The 18,931-nt window shown below is 43.3% G+C and overlaps 1 protein-coding gene across 1 annotated transcript in view; it reads right to left on the reverse strand.

The window, feature by feature from the left end:
- Positions 1-2,700: 2,700 nt before the first annotated feature.
- Positions 2,701-18,931, reverse strand: part of LOC145357968 (collagen alpha-6(VI) chain-like) — a 125,844-nt gene continuing 109,613 nt past the window's right edge. Inside the window, exons 12-16 of the mRNA XM_080211606.1 lie at positions 15,687-15,786; positions 12,982-13,650; positions 9,632-9,740; positions 9,496-9,548; positions 2,701-4,891 (exon numbers count right to left, since the gene is read on the reverse strand). Of these exons, the coding sequence (XP_080067732.1) occupies positions 4,710-4,891; positions 9,496-9,548; positions 9,632-9,740; positions 12,982-13,650; positions 15,687-15,786 (1,113 nt within the window). The 3' untranslated portion in view covers positions 2,701-4,709. The remainder of the gene's footprint in view (positions 4,892-9,495; positions 9,549-9,631; positions 9,741-12,981; positions 13,651-15,686; positions 15,787-18,931) is intronic.

The following is an 18,931-nucleotide window of genomic DNA, read 5'->3' on the forward strand; positions in this document are numbered from 1 at the left end:
CACAAATTCTACAGCAGGCAGGTGGATATTAAATAGTTCTCACAAACTTACTGAGGGTGTGAAAACACCACAAGTCGATAGATTGAAAACAGTGAAAGTAGAGGCAGTCGGGAGATTGAAAACAGTGAGGTGGGGGGGGAGTTTTCCTTTCTTGTCCACCAGAATCGTAATGGGCGGGGGTCAGATCACGCAAAGGTCTGTTGACCTTGATTGGGTTTCATCAGTTTTGGGGTAAGCGTGGCCAGAAAATCTCACCCTGAATACAGAGGCAGTCAGGGATTGACAACAGTGAGTGTAGAGGCAGATGGGATATTAGTATCATAGAAATATCATGGAATCTTACAGGGCAGGAGGCCATTTGGCCCATTGAGTCTGCACTGACCATACTCCCACCCAGGGCCTATCCCTATAACCCTATGCATTTACCCTAGCTGGTCCCCCTGACACTAAGGGCCAATTTAGTATGGCCAATCCACCTAACGGCACATCTTTAGACTGTGAGAGGAAATCGTAGTAACCAGAGGAAACCCACTCAGGCATCGGGAGGATGTGCAAACTCCACACAGACAGTGACCCAAGCGTGGGAATCAAACCCAAATCCCTGGCACTGCTGTGCTACCATGCTGCCCTGGCATGGCTAATCCACTGAAAAAGTGGGTACAGAGACAGTCAGAGATTGAAAGCAGAGATTGGAGGGGTAGTCAGAAGATTGAAAAAATTTTAAAGACTTTATCCCTTCTATCTCTGTAACGTTTTTCAGTCTACAGACTCGTCAGAACTCAGCATTCTTAAGATGTCCTTTTTTATTCTCCACAACTCCTAACCTTCCCTCCCCTGACCAGACCTTTGCCTCACCGTTGCTGGTTTTGTCTGGGCCTTGCTCTCTGAAATGCTCGTTTTAAATCTCTCCACTTCACTCTCCTTTACAAATCTTTCTTAAAACCCACTTCTTGAACCTTTCCTCTCATATCTCCTCCTTTGGCATGACATTCATTTTCTGTCTAATTACACCTTTATAAAGTGCCTTGAATATAAGACATAAATACATGTGTTGCACAAGTGGTGTAGATTTTTGAATAAGTTTGTTCTGATCTGGGTCTTGTTGTCTTGTCCACTGTCTTCGTTTGTTAAGATTAATTTTACAATTGATAGGGCAGGTGGTGATGTGGTATTGTCACTGAACTAGTAATATGGAGGCGAGGGTCATGCTTTAGGGATCTGGGTTCAAATCTCACCATCCCAGATGGTGGAATTTGAATTCATTAAAACGCTGCATTTGAAAATAATCAAATGATGCCGGTGAAAGCGTTGTTGAAAAAAAACAGTAATGCCTCATTAGGGAAGGAAATCTGTTATTCTTATTTGTTCTGGCCTACATATGACTCCTGATCCACATCAATACAGTTAACTCTTAAATGCCCTCTGATATGGCCTAGCAAGCCACTCAGTTCAAGGGCAATTAGGAATGGGCAATAAATACTGGCCCAGGCAATGACACCCACATCTCATGAACTAATTTAAAAAATATAGATTTAATGGATCTGCCTTTCCTTTATATCATAGAATCTCTTCAGTGCTGAAGGAGGCCATTCAGCCCATCGGGTCTGCACCAACCCTCCGACAGAGCATCTTACTCAGGCCACCTCCTGCCCTATCCCCATACCCCACACATGTATCCCACTAATCCACCTAACTTACACACCTTTGGATACTGAGGAGCAATTTTGCATGGCCAATCTACCTAACCTGCTCTTTTTTGGACTGTGGGGGGGAAACCAGAGCACCCAGAGGAAACCCACACAGACGTGGGGAGAATGTGCAAGCTCCACACAGACAATTACCCAAGGTTGGAATTGAACCTGGTTCCTTGGCACTGTGAGGCAGCATTGCTAATCATCTTGCCATCGTGACATCCCCATATATCCTGTGATACTTCTAGCCAAATCTTTCTTTCATGTAACCTACCTGGTCATGTTAATGACTTTCATGTCTGAAATAGCTAACACAAATTAAACCTGCTTTCCTGATTTGGAGATATTTCCTAAGCAGCATTTTAAAATACAATTGTGTGTTAGATAAATGTAAATTTTGAGTTGAACTTTTGAAGAATGAATTTTAGACATTCAAACCGGTGTTGAGAATGCCCATGAGAAAATCAGATACGGAGATCTGCAAATCATGCATACATTTTCATCTCCTAAATGCAATGTTGATTACCCCTTTGAAATCCCTAATATGTACCTCCAGCTGGCTTGCTTTCTTGCACCCATTGCTAAAATGTCCATCTGCAGGATTTCATTGTAAAATAAAAGACAAGTCCAACATTGCTGTAGTGTCAAATGGTTAACTCATGTATTGACCAGCTGTGCAGTACATAGTATAAGCTGAAAATACTCTGAGAATCAGATATACTATTTTTCAATATTCAGGCAATAATTATTCTGATTCAAACCTGTATGTAAAAAGTGCATTTAACCAGATTTTAAAACTCGATAGATAGCTCTTAGGATGTTCTTATGGGTAATGCTGGTAATGTAGTATTAATTGTTCATCTCTAGTTACCTTGAGTCAAACACACAGTGTTAGGTTGGAGCAATCACGTAGACCAGATTGGATACAAACAGCAAACCCCTTCCCCCGGAAGGATATTCGTGAATCTGTTTGTAAATCTGGCAGATTTCAAGGCAGCACAGATTTCTGGTGTTAGCACGTAAACTAAAAAATTTATTGAATTCAATCTCACAACTTGCTATAGTTGGGTTTAGAACCATCGCAAACCATTGGACCCCGTTATCCATGCAGTGCTTAGAAGTTAATTTGAATCCACCCATTTTTCTGTTCAGTCTTAAATTGCTGGAGTTTTACAAAAGGGCCCGAAGCCAGAATAGCAGAGAAAAGTTAGACCTGCTTTTAAGTTTTAAGGTTGACTCAGAGAGAGACTCGATGTTGATGCCTTGGCAGATATTGGAGGGATTCTTATCAACCCATGGAGGTGGCCTCAGAGGTGGGAGGAGGGGAAATTTGGAAAGATGCATGAGAGGTTGGCTGACATGTTCTTACTTTCTTGCACTTTTGCCAGAGGTGCGCTTACCAAGGCAGTGGCTACTATTCATCAATGGTATGCTAATTGTGTGGGCCGGGAACCCCTCACCTGCTGAAGTATGGCAGCAATTTGAGATGGTCCTCCAGCGATAGGCCAGAGGGCCTTTGGTACCTCCTCTCACAGGCCCAATGATTGCAACATTGGTATCAAAAGGCTGAAGTCCACAGTGATTTGAGTGAAGATGTTTCCCTTCCACACGGATTGTCAGAAGGGCTGTAGACAGAAAGGCAGCTTCATAATTGGCTGCCTTATATAAGTTGGCACATCTCCAACCTCTGTAGAATCGGGACCCAAAATTGGTCCTGAATCATGATTACAATGAATGTTGGTAAGATATCATGTATGTGAGCTATACGTTACAGAGCTAAAGTTTCCTAATAAATCCAGAGGCAGACTAAAGATCACAACTTAAGCACGTATGACACCAGTTCAGATGATAAAGGAGCTTTGGAGCTGTGGCTTTTCATGAGAATTCCAACAACTATCATCTATTTTGACACCATTTGAATGTAGGAGTTGTAGATGCTGATCCATCGGAATCCCTCAAATACCCCCATATTCAGTATACAGGATAACATGGATGCAGGAGTACTCAATACTCATTAACCTTTATGTAAACATATTCAAGTATAATCATGAGTATACCTAACCCACTGAACTCCTCATGCACACCATTGTGTGGTCGCTGTGATTCATGATTTTGTTTTGTGTGTTGGCCCAAGAACCGATGACAGTCAATGTCATGGGAAGCATCATTTACATCTGCTGCTAGAGTGATGATGCCATCTCTTCAGCCTTATCTCGACATAGCTTAGTTTACTGTCTTTATTGTCAAAGCTGCGGCTGACAGTAACATCACTTCGTGGTAACTGCAGCGAGAACAGAGGATGGATTTTTAGGTCATTGAGACGTACAGTGGGAATTGTTTAAACATTCATAAATCCGTTCGATTCAGCTTAGGGACAATTTGAGAATTCAGCACAGTGATCCTTTCCTTTCTTCAAGCATCTCATAATCTTACAATAATTAAACAACCTGCCTGAGGCAAATTTTACCTAAAGACGTCAAGCAAAATGAAACTTGAGATTATGATGCAAGGTGCTGTTCAAATTGAGATACACACTAACAAAATATAAAAATTCCTCTTAACTGAGTATAGATCAAAACAGCATTGAATGGTATATGTAAAACAGACAGTCGGAGCATTGAAATTGTCCAACTGCTTTTGTAAAAGGCACCATTTGAAAAGAGCGGTCCGAGTTCTTGCACCATGTAGTAAACTGCAGTGCGACTGGTGTCAGTGCAAATGCTAATGTTTCTGTCCCAGAAGGTCAATCGCTGCAGTCTCACAATTTTGCACTTGTACACATATCTGTATATGCTTTCAAATGTGCACACATGGCCCCAAGAACATCAAACTTCTGGAAGCAGATTGAGCAGACAGTACAACTTTGAAACAGCATCAATATCGTCTTTGTTACAACTGTATAGTGAAGACATTTTTTTCTCTAGTGACAACTCACACGAGGAAATTTTTAATGAACCTGGTGCATTGTTTCATCATATTCTACGGTCAGAGGCATACCTGAAGACATGCCAATGCATCTTACAAGGTACTTATGGGGTTTTGACATCGGGTTTCACAGTCTTCCCGTGTGTCAAATCTGTTTTTGTTTCCTCCGCAGCCGCCATACCAGAAGCGCCTGCAACCCTTCTCTTTGCTATTAAAGAACCATTTTATGGTGTAATTGTGACAATTCCCCTCTTCCTGATTCAGAGCACATGCACCTGAAAGAAAAAAAAGAATGTGCTGGTGAAACACACCAAACAGGAAACCATGCCATGATATCTTTGCATAAAATGTTCTTTAACAGTGTCATTGTAACATCTACATTTGTACAGCAACATTCAGAATCAGCTCAAATTACCTCTGAAAGTTCCATTGATTTCTGAGTCTGCTTTTGGAATCGAATTCCTATGAGCTCCTCTTAAGTGGGTAAATAGTATTCCTTTAGAGATTTGGTACGTGGTAATATCTTTTCAACCACTAGACATCAACTTTACTGGACAACTATGGTGAATATTTTAATCAAATATACTCACTCTGAACTGTAGGTGAGTCTGCTAATTCAGACGCTGGAGTGTGCTGATTGTGACCCTCTCGCTGCTCTCGACCAGTAAACAAGAAGGGTACAATTCGGCCCACCGAATCTGCACCAACTCTCCAGAAGACATCTTACCCAGACTCAAGTAACCCTGCCACCACCACCTCCCCGCCTCCACCCACCCCACCTATCTGCATAACTATATGCATTTAGCATGGTTTACCTGCCTAACCTGCACATCTTTGGAGTGTGGGACGAAACCGGAGCACCTGGAAGAAGTCCACGCTGACACGGGAAGAACGTGCATACACCACGCAGTCACCCAAGGCCGGAATCGAACCCTCACTATCAGGCAGCAGTGCTAACCATTGCCACCATACTGCCTCAATGAAAGATTGACCTGCTAGCCAAACAATCAAGCGTCCAAAGTTTCGATTCACAAATGGCTAAAACTTTTGGCCTTTACAGGTATGGGCTGCCATTTCTGATACTTAGGATTTTTTTTCCATATAATGTATTCAAGAGTTCATTTTATCATGCAGCTTATTCAATACTGCATATTAGTACATCAAACATGCTTTATTGAACAACAGCTCATTCTGGAACGTAGCGCATGTCAGAAACTAAATTCTGAGAGCACGAAGCAACAAGCAAATCAAGTAGATGGTAAGGAAGAGACAAAATAATTCCTGTCGCAGCCCTACAACAAATCTGAACTGAACAGACGACTAATTGGGCAATTTTCCAAGCCCTAAATGGCCTCTTAAGCTTCCAATGTGGTGGATCACAAGCAGAAATGCTGTGCATAAAGTGGTTAAAAAAAAATCAATTCACTATAAAATGATTGACACATATTATAATTGAAGAACACAGTGACGCTGCTATTTTTTATTCTTTTATAGGGATATGAACATTGCTGCCAAGGCCAGGATTTGCTTCCCATTCCTAATTATCCCTTGAACTGAGTGTCTCATTCAGCCAATGCAAAGTGCAGTCAACCATACTGCTGCTGGGTCTGGAGTTACACATGTAGCTCAGACTGGATAAGCCAGCAGAGTTCCTTCCCTAACCAGATGGGTTTTTACGACAATATGGTTGTCATTATTGAGACTCGCTTTCAATTTCAGATTTTATTAATCAAATTTAAGTCCTACTAGTGGTTGCGGTGGGACTCGAACCCACATCCTCAAAGGATTAGCTGGATTACTAGTTTAGTGACATTGCCACTACACCAGCTGCAAGTTGGCTTCCATTTGACAGTGTAATTTGACAGTCAAACTGACTCAGAAATGGGAATGTGTGAAACAGTAGGCTACTTCAAGGTGCTTGTGCTGAGCAATAGGCAGTATAAACCTTGAGCGTGGAGTGAAATTGAATTTTAAAATTGTATTTGGCGTTCCTGGGCACTTTGTAAATTTATTTAGAACCCTTATGTTTTGTGAAATGTGATGGTCCCGTAAAACCCTAAATATGTCAAAATTTGGCACACAGACTTGGATAAAATGATTATGCGTAGAGAGAGTTATCTCGGTGCCCAGAATGTGACGTGCAGCCGGAGGCATAACTTAATGCTGGCATCATGCCAGCGACTGAGAAATGCAACCTGCGAGCAACAGTCAGACTTATTGGGGTGCCATGTGTAACTTAAAAGCAGTAAGAAGTCTCACAACACCAGGTTAAAGTCCAACTGGCTTATTTGGTTCCCATTCCCACTCAGCTGACGAAGGGGCAAGCCCCAAAAGCTAGTAGCGTTCACTACCAAATAAAGCTGTTGGACTTTAACCTGGTGTTATGAGGCTTCTTACTGTGTCTCAGTCCAACGCCAGCATCTCCACATCATAACCTAAAAAGCAACCATGGCAACCCTGGGAGTGATTCTCCCACCCCGCTGCCCCCCGGAAATCCGCACAGAGCTCATTACAATATGGAAATTAGTATTTCCATGTCATTAACAGGCCCAGGAATGAAGTCTCCGGACCCACAAGCATCCCCCCCCAACGCTCTTAGATGGTTCACTCCAGCAGTGTTTACAACTGCTCCCCACTAACAGGGAACAGGCAGCCAACCCCGCTGGAGTGAAGAGAGGCCATTGAGGTTCCTCCAGGAAGTCGTGGGTAAAGGGCAGGGTGCCCCTTGAGCAGTGGCAGCCTGAACCCTAGCACCGCCCAAAGGGTCAAAGTGGCAATACCCAAGATGCACCTTGGCACTGCCCACCGGACGTCAGGAAGTGTCAAATGGGCAGGGTTAAGGGGTGCAGTCTATTGCAAGCAGGATCTATTGGGGGCTGATGAATGGGGGGTGGGGGGGAGGCTGGGGAAACCTGTGCCACTCTGCCAGCGGATCACAGGCAGAGGGAGGGAAGGGGAGATCGGGACTGGCCATCTGGGTCAGATGGGGGGTGGTGGTTGGGGTAGGGGGAGCAGGGTGCAGAGAATGGGGAGATCATGATGGGCTGTGGGGGACGGACATTGGGACTGGCCCAGAGAGGTCTGGGAGGCCAGAGATCGGGAGGCCAGCAATGCAGGGCCACTTTGCATGCGCTGATCTCTGCTCTGACAGATCGGCGCTTGCGCAGTGGCCCGCTCAGCGCTACGATGCCGGCCTCTCAAATAGATCCCTGTCCTCTGATTTTCAGAGGGAATCCCGCTAGAGCACTCTGCAGTGCACAGTGTCGGAGATTTGCTCTGGAAATCCTGCTGAAAATACTGGTGGGAGTTATTCCCATTTTCACGCAAATAAGGGACTCAGAATGCTTTTGGGACAATCCCAGTCCCTGACTCAGTTAGTAGCATTCTCATCTCTGAGTCAGAAGATTTTGGATTGAACTCCCATTCCAGGCACAACAATAAAAGCTGACATTCGAGTGCAGTACTGAGAGAGTGCTGCAGTGTTGGAGGCTCTGTCTTTGAGATGAGTTGTTAAAATAAAAGCCAGTTGTCTGCCCTTTCAGGTGAATATTAAAGATTCCATGCTTCTATTTCGAGGAAAGCAGAGGTGTCCTAGTTTATATTTATCCTGATTTATATTTTACAAGGACGTTGCCTGGATTGGGTGGCATGCCTTATGAGGATAGGTTGAGGAAGCTGGGTATTTTCTCCCTGGAGAGACGAAGGATGAGAGGTGATCTGATAGAGGTTTGAGAGGTATAGATCGGGTGGATTCTCAGAGGCTATTTCCCAGGGCTGAAGTGGTCGCTATGAGGGGACACAGGTTTAAGGTGCTGGGGAGTAGGTACAGAGGAGATGTCAGGGTAAGTTTTTCACTCAGAGGGTGGTGGGTGAGTGGAATCGGCTGCCGTCGGTGGTGGTGGAGGCAAACTCGTTGGGGTCTTTTAAGGGACTTCTGGATGAGTACATGGGATTTAATGGGATTGAGGGTTATAGATAGGCCTAGTAGGTAGGGATATGATCAGCGCAACTTGTGGGCTGAAGGGCCTGTTTGTGCTGTAGTTTGCTATGTTCTATGTTCTATCCCTCGATCAACATCACAGAAAGAGTTGTCTGAACATTATCACATTGTTGTTTCCTGCGTGACTATTAGCTATAGCGTTATGTACATTACAATGGTGACTACAGTTCAAAAGTACTCTAATAGGACAGCGCTTCATTGTTTATGAATAGGGTTATATAAATATCTTTCTTTTTAATCATACATAAAGAATGGTCAGGTTTTTTCAGTCTCTCTGAGGATGAGTGGAATTCAGGAAGGCTGGCAATATGGCAAGAGAAAAAGGTCACGGTGTGCCTGAGGTCTGACCGTCCTTTATGGGTACTGCAGATTTACGTGTTAGGTGGATTGGCCATGCAAAATTGCCCCTTAGCGTCCAAAAATGTGTAGATTAGTGGGGTAAACATGTGGGTTTACGGGATTAGTGCCTGGATGGGATGCTGGAGAATTGGTGCAGACTTGATGGGCTGAATGGCCTTTTTCTGCACCATAGGAATTCTATGATTCAATGGTCAATAGAAGGCTCTCTGAACATAACTTCCACACCTAGGTCGCCACTACTAACACAGGAACCACGCTGATTTACCCTTCCATGCAATTACTGGCCCTGGACAGCTTCCTCAGCCCCTCTTACCTTTCCTCAAGGATGCCAGGTACCCTCACCCTGCACTGTAACACCAGAAATAGCCACTGTTAGGCATCGGCACTGCTGAGGACTGGCGTCTTTTGGGGATGGGTCATTTAACTGGCCATTGCTGGCAATACACCTTCCTGGGTATTCCTGCCCAATGAAGTCTCCTGCTTTTAAAACATAATATTTCACCTTATCTCTTTACCTACCGTAATCATTGGTGTAACTTTGAGGTTCCTCAATATTTTCCTTAGCAACCACTCTGTAACGAAGGGGAAAAGTTTTAATAACTAGAAAAGTTCTTTGTAACAATTTTAACACAACGCAGTTATCTATGAAACATACAATTCTAACTTAAGGGATGGTTTTGCTTCTGTTTCTTTTCTTGTCTCCTGAGATTCTTCTCTTTTGCATTTCTTCATGAGATCTGGAGGGGGATAGCTGTTGATTCCAGCTGTAAAATAAAGAAAAAAAACATTTTTAAATGGAGCAAAGTTTCTTAGCTATAAACGCCTCAAATCCCCCGGGGGGGGGGGAGGGGGGGCTGCGGGGCGGGGGGTTGGGGGAGTGGGGGGATCCTCCAGACTCCTTTGGTAACCTGGGCAGAAGATTACCAAATTTTCCGGGATTTCCAATGTACGTTGTGATGGGAGGATGGAAAATCTCCACAGAAATTAATTAGCTAATTAATAGTTAATTCACTGCTCGATTAATTTAATCGCATCTTCCAAGGTTCGCAAAGCAACGCATCAAGTGCATGATCGAACATTTTTAAACAGAAAAATCCAAAACAACTATTTTAAATAATCATTAGATGGGTTTTATTCTTGGGCTGAACAAACTATGGACAATTGCTGGGAATATTTTCTTTTCTTGCTGAGAAATAACAGTTTTTGCATTTTGTTTCGTGAAGAACTTACAGTCCACCATTCGAAGTTTACCCTCAATCTTTCTGGAGCTTCAAAGAGTGCATTGGATTGACAAAGGAGGAGAAAATGAAGGGGAGGCAATGGCCTAGACGTATTATTGATAGACTATTAATGCAGAACCTCAGCTAATGTTCTGGGGACCTGGGTTCAAATCTTGCCACGGCAGATGGTAGAATTTGAATTCAGTATATAAAAAAAGAATTAAGAATCTACTGACGATCTTGAAATCATTGTCGATTGTTGGAAAAACCCTTCTGGTTAGTGTCCTTTAGGGAAGGAAAGCTTCCGTCCTTATCTGGTCTGGCCTACATGTGACTCCAGAACCACAGCAACGTGGTTGACTCTTAACTGTCCTCACGCAACTAGGGATGGGCAGTAAATGCTGGCCAGCCAGCAATATCTGTGTCCACGAATGAATACAAAATTAGAAGCCTAAAACCTTATGATTCTAAATTGGATTAGGCGATTTTTCAAAGCGGGTTGCTCTCAACAGTTTCACCTTCCATTCCAAAGACACTCAAATAAACCAGGAATTGAAAAGCCAGTTCTTCTCATAAATTTTGAGATCTACACCATCTGGTGGATGCTTGTAATAGAATAGCAGACTGAGCTTTCCACCTGGATATGATGCCCACCGGAGTCTAGTATCAGGTCAAGTCATTGAGTATGGTGGGTTCCCCAGCCAGTGCCAGAAGCCCACACAAGAACAGTTCCATAACGGCTGAGCTTGCTTGTTTTCTCAAACTGGACCATTGTCCTTGCTGGAGATCTGGCTGACAGCCACCCAGAGACTGCACTGAGGGCAAAGGAAACCACCCCCTTCCATTTAGATGGACTTAGCACCAGTTTGTAATCTTTTTAAAGACACTTTGGACTAAAAATTGGATTGTTCTATTGTCTTATTGTAATGATATCATACATTGGCTAATTTACTACGCAAGACACCAATCACTCATAAGCGATTGGGTAAACACATTGTGAGTTAATTTAGTAAGACTGGACACACTTGACAAGAAACTTGACAACATCAGAGCTGTGTGTGTGTGTGTGTGTGTGCTCTGCTCAAAGCAAAAGAGAAGCTAAGACTAGATCACGTGACATCTTATGACATGTTGATACTTATTAAGGGTATATTGTACTTCTGTCTCTGAAGGCACAGTTTTGATTCATGATTGCCCCACTTCGGGTCCCATTAACACAGCATGCAAATTTCCAAACTGTCTCCTCATTTCAGCAGGATGTGCTGCCCACTGGCAGAGCACTCGACAGGGGAACAAGCTGCATGCGTGGTTAGCAGAAGAGTCATATGGATTCAAAATTTTAACTCTGTTTCTTTCCACAGACCTGTTGAATTTTTCCAGCATTATATGTTTTATTACCCAAGAACAGGTACCTGACCTGTGGGAGGCTGGAGAGGGCTCAGATGAGGACTTCAATGGGCAGCACTGTTGAACACACACACATGCACACACACACACACACACACACACACACACACACATGTACACACACACAAGCATACATGTGCATACAATGGGTCTGGTGACTTAGGTCTGCTCTCATGACCCCAGTCTTAGCTTTGACTGCAGCAGATACAGAAGCCACCCAATCTCTTATTGTTAAGACCGTTCTTGTTGACCTGCAGGATCAGACTGCTGCTATTGTGGCTGCAGACTCAGTGCTCAGAGAGACTTGCAAGCTTTCACAGAAGCCAGTGCTCTGTCCTCCTGCAGATCACTCAGATTGCTGAGGCAGTCCGTCCCAGGGCTCCGGGCTCCAGGAGCCCGCTGACAGTATTTGTGCTCTGACCACTGTTACTCTGTCCTAGTTGTTGCTTGTCTGCAAGCTAACCCAGAGTTCTGCTGATCATGCCAAGGTGATGTGATCTGAAGTTGAATGCTCAAGCTCCAGAACTGCACAGGAACATAGGAACAAGAGTAGTCCATTTCATCCCTCAAGCAAATCATGGCTGATCTGCAACATATCTCCATATATCCACCTTTATTCCATATTCTTTAATGTTTCAGAATAATAGAAATCTATCAATTCCAGTTATAAACTGAATAACTGATCGAGCTTCAATTAGCATTTGAAGAAGAGAGTTCGGAACCTGGACTACAGTGTAGCAATGTTCCTAATTTCACTTCTGAAGGATCTGACTCTAATTTTTAGATTATGCCCTCTATCCTTTTGAAGCCCTATAGTACAGAAGGAGGTCATTCCACCCATTTAGTCTGCACCCAGACTCTATTTCTGTAACCCTACATTTTTACCCTGTTAATCTTCGACACGAGAGTCAATTTAGCTTGGCCAATCAACCTAACAGCTTTGGACTGTGGGAGGAAACCAGAGCACCCAGAGGAAACCCGCACAGGCACAGGGAGAAAGTGCAAACTCCACACAGGCAATGACCTGAGGCATTAGTTGAACCTTGGTCCCTGGTGCTGTGAGGCAGCAGTGCTAACCATTGTGCAACTGAGTCACCCTAATAAACCCTGGACTCTCCAATTAACAGAAATAGTTTCTCTCTATCTACCCAATCCGTTCCCCTATATATTTTGCAAACTACGATCAAATCACACCATAATTCCAGTGAAGACAAATTGTTTTTGTAATCTTTCATCCACAACTTAACCCTTGGAATCCATGGCTGCAATTTTACTGCCTTGTCCTGTCCATCAATGGGCGAGGCAAGCCAATACAATTGTGCAAAAGCCAAAAAATCAGGTTCATAAAGAGAAATCTTTAGATTACTACTGCACTCACTTGCCAGGTTTTTCAGAAAAGCCACTGCAAACTTTTGTGCATATTCCATTTCCTCCTCCAGGGCTCTGTCCAGATGAACTAAGTGTTGATCAAAAGGAAAACTAACAAACTCCTCCAGCACTGCGACATTAGTTATCTCCCCAAGGGCCAGTGCAAATATTGTAAAACCTTTACATTTGGCTTCTCGTGATATTTCCAGTAATTTCTTCTCATCGATAATCTGTTTCCCTGAGAATATTGTAAAGATAACTTTGTGAGTGTGTTGATTTGTGAGGTTCGAGAAGAAATTCTTCAAGCTCCATTCAATGGTGCTGCCAACGCCAGAGGGGCCCTCTTGCTGACTGAGCGAGTCCTGGATGTGTCTCTTCCTCAGGGTTTTTGCAGAGTAATCCAGAACGCCAAACTCCAGGTTTAATTGACCTCTCCCATATTTGGAAGTGGGATTTGGGGTGTGCTGTACCAGAGCCACCTGGGGATGAAGATCAGAGGCTTTTGGTTCAGCGGAACTCAGAAACGTGTTAACCATCGACATTAAGAAACGCTGAACGATTTCCGATTGTGTAGGTTCCATTTGCTGTAAGTCATTAACAACGAAAGCAATGTCCATGTTTACTGGGAGAGTGGATGGCTGGACACCTTCGAGACACACATCAAATGGTTCACATTGATCTGTAAATGAAGAAAAAAGTGCTTTGTTTTCATTTCATCACTTTTCTTCTACAAAGTCACCAAAATATTCCAACTGTTTTAGTTATTTATTTTTGATTCATTCATGGAACATGGGCATTGCTGGCTGGGCCAGCATTTATTGCCCATCCCTAACTGCCCCTCTGAACTGAATGTCTCATTTGACCATTTCAGAGGTCAGTGTGCTGGTTGGGTGCATTGGCCATGCTAAATTCTCCCTCAGTGTACCCAAACAGGTGGCAGGGTGTGGCGATTAGGGGATTTTCACAGTAACTTCATTGCGTTGTTAATGTAAGCCTACTTGTGACATTAATAAATAAACTTAAACTTTTATTAAGGATGCATACTAAACTAACAAAGAACAGCTTGCTCCTCATAGTAACACAATTTATAGCTGTATGATGCTATGTTCCTGTGGTTTTCACATCAAAATTTAGGGTGTTATGGTAGCACAGTGGTTAGCACTGTGGCCTCACAGCAATAGGGACCTGGTTTTGATTTCTGGCTTGGGTCGCTGCCTGTGCAGAGTCTGCATCTTCTCCAGGTGTTTAAAGTTATAGTTTATTTATTAGTCACAAGTAAGGCTTACATTAATATTGCAATAAAGCTACTGTGAAATTCTGCTGTGCCGGTTAGGTGGATTGGCCATGCTAAATTGCCCTTTAGTGTCAGGGGAGCTGTCTAGGGTAAATACATGGGGTATGGAGATAGAGCCTGGGTGGGATTGTGGTCGGTGCAGACTCGATAGACCGGATGACCTCCTTCTGCGTTGTAGGATTCTATGGTTCAAAAATCTTGAAGTGTTTTTTGCAATAACCTTTCTGAAGTTCATGATCAATTTTAGGTGTTTAAACTGCACTTAAAAATATCCTTACAAGCACCCAGGAAATCTTTACCAGTTATTCTTCGATTAGGTGTTTTGGAACTTTTAATACATATGAAAGGGCAGACTGGGTTTATTTTTAAGCATCTCACATGAAGCATCTTCAGCTGTGCAATTCTCCCTCAGTAAAACACTAGGAGCATTTTGCCACATTATAAACTCTCATTTGAGTACATCAAAACACATCTGGGGCTTGAACGCAGAACTTTCTAACCCAGATGTCAGCAAGCACCCACAAAATGGTGGTCAATAACTGACAGAAACTAGGAGGTTGAGAATCTGACCTCTGGTCATATTTGACTGACCCTAGCTTCAGGTCTCATGGGAGGTGGAAATCATCCCTCTCTGTTTTCCCCCGCTTCTCCCATTCCACCACCTGCACTCTCTGACATTGCTCACACACAAGCATCTTATGGATATATGCCGGAAGAGTCATAGACATACCTGGAGGTGTCTGCTCTGTTGCTGAACACCTCCATCGTCCTCGGTGCAGTACCGATAACAGCCTCCACTCATGGTGGCGCTGCTGGTCTTGCAGAATTGCCAGCAGCTCAATCAGGTGGGACCTCTTCCTGTTGGGGATGGAAGCCTCACCTCATACTAATTAAAGGCCTATTGGCCAAAATATTGAAGCAGGCCATGTGAGCTAAGGGTTTCATAGACTCATAGCATCCCTACTTTACAGAAGGAGGCCATTTGGCCCATTGAGTCTGTACCTGTCACAATCCTACCCAGGCCCTACTCCCTCATATTTACCCTGCTAATCCCCCTGACACTGGGATTAATTTAGTATGGCCAATCAACCTAGCCCGTGCATGTTTGGAGTGTGGGAGGAAACCGGAGCACCCTGAGGAAACCCACGCAGACACGGGGAGAAAGTAGAAACTCCCCACAGTCAGTGATCCAAGACTGGAATCGAACCCGGGTCCCTGGCACTGTGAGGCAGCAATGCTAACCACTGTGCCACTGTGCCGCCCCATACATTGGTTTGCTTCAGACATTTACACTGGGAGGATGCCCAACCTTAGCATAGGTGAACACATCTTTACTTGTAAATTGATTCCAAGTTTGAATGAAAATTATTTCAAATACTCCGTAGCACATAGTGAATAGAAAGTTGATTTTAAAATCCTACCAAAGCACAGTGTGCACAAAAGGAATCTGTCTAATAATTCTTCAGTGGCTTGCTGCTGGCTCGGCAGAACAATTATTTGAGCTGTGGCTTCAGTATCAACCTTGGTTAAATGAATTGAAAGAAATGCAAAGTTTAGAAACAAAGATCCATAACCATTAATATTTTGAAAGTGATCTTAATAAAATAACTTCATATGTTCCGTCCAAACATCGTACAGTACATAGGGAAGATCATAAAGCCCAAGTATTGCAGCTAATTAATATATAGATCTAAAATAAAATAATTGTAAAATAAAGTATAGTGAATAATTAGTAAACATATCAATAAATAGTTTTTAATCAACGCAAGATGTTGCTTTAAGGAGATATGACCCGGGATTTTATGAGCTTGTCCTGATGATGCTTGTAAAATTCCGCCCAAGGCCAATGGAAAATTCTGTTCCGCGAGCCTCTCCCTTACATTGGGTGGAACAATTCTCTAAGAGGCCTACTTCATATACCATGGGCATAGTTCTAATCTCTGACAGCACTGCAAATGGCTTAAATCTACCATCCTGTTAATACTGGAAGCTTTTACAAACCTGCAGCACGAGCCATGAAACTACATACCGACCACAATCGTTGTGAAACGATCGTTGTGAAAATCCAACTGGTTTGCCATTGTCTTTCAGAGATTAAAACCTTCCCTACCTACCCCTTCTGACTTTAGTTACACTCTCTATCGTTGACTCTCAGAGTCACAGGCTGGAATTCTACCAGCTTGCCTGCCCCAGGAATCGGAGCAGGTGAGGGGTGGGTCATGGAAAGAACGGTTGATCTCAGGTGGGATTTTGGGATGAGCAAGGCCATAAAATCCTGTCATAGAACAATACATCATGGAAACAGGCCCTTCAGCCCAACTAGTCCATACTGACCATGGAGCTCTTAATGCTCCCCATGATAAAATTAAGATTTCAATTAGCAGAGTCTTTCGATGAGGGATTACCCTCTAAAAATCAAGCTTGCCACGAGTGGAAGACATCCGTTTGGAACCTGCAGACTGAGTGGTCACATGACCACATGATGATGCGCTACATAAGATGTGCAGGTTGAGTGGATTGGATGTGGTAAATTGCCCCATGGTGTTCCAAGAAGTATAGGTGAATATCTAACAAGTATTCATTAAGCACTCTAACGGGGCTGTTTGTGAGATTCAGAATTTACGTCCATCATCAGTTATTTAATGTCAAACTTAAGGGGTTTATATAACTTTTTTTAGATTTGCAGGAAACAATTGCAAAAACATCAAACCTCAGAGCTATGAAAACACTTTAAGGGATGATTCAGAGAGAAGCAGAACTGGAAAATGAAAGCAAATAAACAGTCTTTTCTAAAATACCATTTTAACAAATAAGGACAGTAAACACTTTATTTTAATTCAATTATTGTTGCTAATATGAAAGTTGATGCGTTTGCAATGGGGTTAATAAACATAGAATCCCTACGGTGCAGAAGGAGGCCAATCGGCCCATTGAGCCTGCACCAACTCTCCAACAGAGTATCTTATCCAGGCACATCCCCTGCCCCATTCCCTTAACCCCACTAATCCCCGTAACATACACAGCTTTGGACAGTAAGGGACAATTAAGCATGGCCAATCAACCTAAGCCGCACATCTTTGGACCGTGGGAGGAAACTGGAGCACCCGGAGGAAATCCATGGCTACACAATGGTACAGTGGTTAGCGCTGCTGCCTCACAGCTCCAGGGACCCGGGTTCAATTCTGGCCTTGTACCACTGTCTGTGTGGAGTTTGCACAATCTCCCCATGTCTGTGTGAATTTACTCCGGTTTCCTCCCACAGTCTAAAGATGTATGGGTTAAGGGAATTGGCCATACTAAATTGACCTTAGTGTCAGGGGGATTAGCATGGTAAATATGTGGGGTTACAGGAATAGGGTCTGGGTGGGATTGTGGTCGGTGCAGGCTCAATGGGTCAAGTGGCCTCCTTCTGTATAGCAATGCTATGATTCTATGACAGGGGGAGAACGTGCAAACTCCATACAGATAGTCACCCACAGCTGGAATCGAACCTGGGTCCTTAGTACAGTGAGGCAGTAGTGCTAACCACAGTGCCACCGTGCTGCCTATATAGGTTTAAATATTACATCAGCTGCTGGCTGCAGAATTTTCAGGGACAGGGAAACTCAGAGATCTCTATCCAGATCCAGATAGCAGTCAATGGCCATAAAACTCTTAATTAAAAGGGAGGCATTAATCTAAACAGCATACACACAAGAATTTAATTCAACCATGTGCAGCAACAGTTAGTCAGTGTCCATTCAAACAAGGAACAATGGACAAGGGAGGCTAATATACCACAGGTCAAACATTTCTCTATCAGGCTTGTACTTGGAAGTTAGTCGATATATAGAGAAAAATTACATGCTTAAAGATATTATTATGTAGATGGGCACAAGTTGTAAATAGACAACTATACTGAAATGTTACACCTAATGTAATCCCATCTATATGAGTGGAGTTGGAGCATTTCTAAACAAATCTACACCTTTGATTGGTATATGATTGTATATTGGTATATATAATTAATTAGAACTCAATCTGAGAGTATAACTGTTTGTGTAATGTTTCATTCAGCGCTCTCTGGTACGCCATCTGCTGGAGCACCAGATCCTTGCTATAGCATGAAAATAAAGGCTGTTTTTAAAACTCTGATAATCTCCGTGTCGTTACTCAAATAGGTACAAAGGGCGGAATTTTACCGGCATGTCAGACCGAGGTTCTTATGATCCTGCCTAACGCCAATGGAGAATGCCGTTCTCCGAGCCTCGCCCCCAAAATTGGGGCAGCCAAATTTCAGCCAAAATCTGAGAGCGGGACAGCCATTTTTGTCCCACAACAATTTGTACAATATTCCTCTGTCCAGTATTTTAATCTGTCTCAAATGTATAGGTTAACCCTTCCATTTAGAAAGAAGAGGAACAGGAAAGGACATAGCAAGAACGAAATTAAAATTAATATTGACAACAGAACATAAGGCAAATATTGTTAAGCTAACAAAATGCTCAGATAGTGCAGTTTTACAGTGTTACTTCTCATATGGTACAGTGGCACAGTGGTTAGCACTGCTGTCTCATTGCTCCAGGGATCTGGGTTCAATTCTGGCTTTAGTCACTGTCCGTACGGAGACTGCACATTCTTCCTGTGTCTGTGTGGGTTTCCTCTGGGTGCTCCAGTTTCCTCCCAC

Source organism: Carcharhinus amblyrhynchos, chromosome 2 (assembly GCF_965287045.1).
Source record: "Carcharhinus amblyrhynchos chromosome 2, sCarAmb.v2.hapA, whole genome shotgun sequence".
Taxonomy (NCBI): domain Eukaryota; kingdom Metazoa; phylum Chordata; class Chondrichthyes; order Carcharhiniformes; family Carcharhinidae; genus Carcharhinus; species Carcharhinus amblyrhynchos.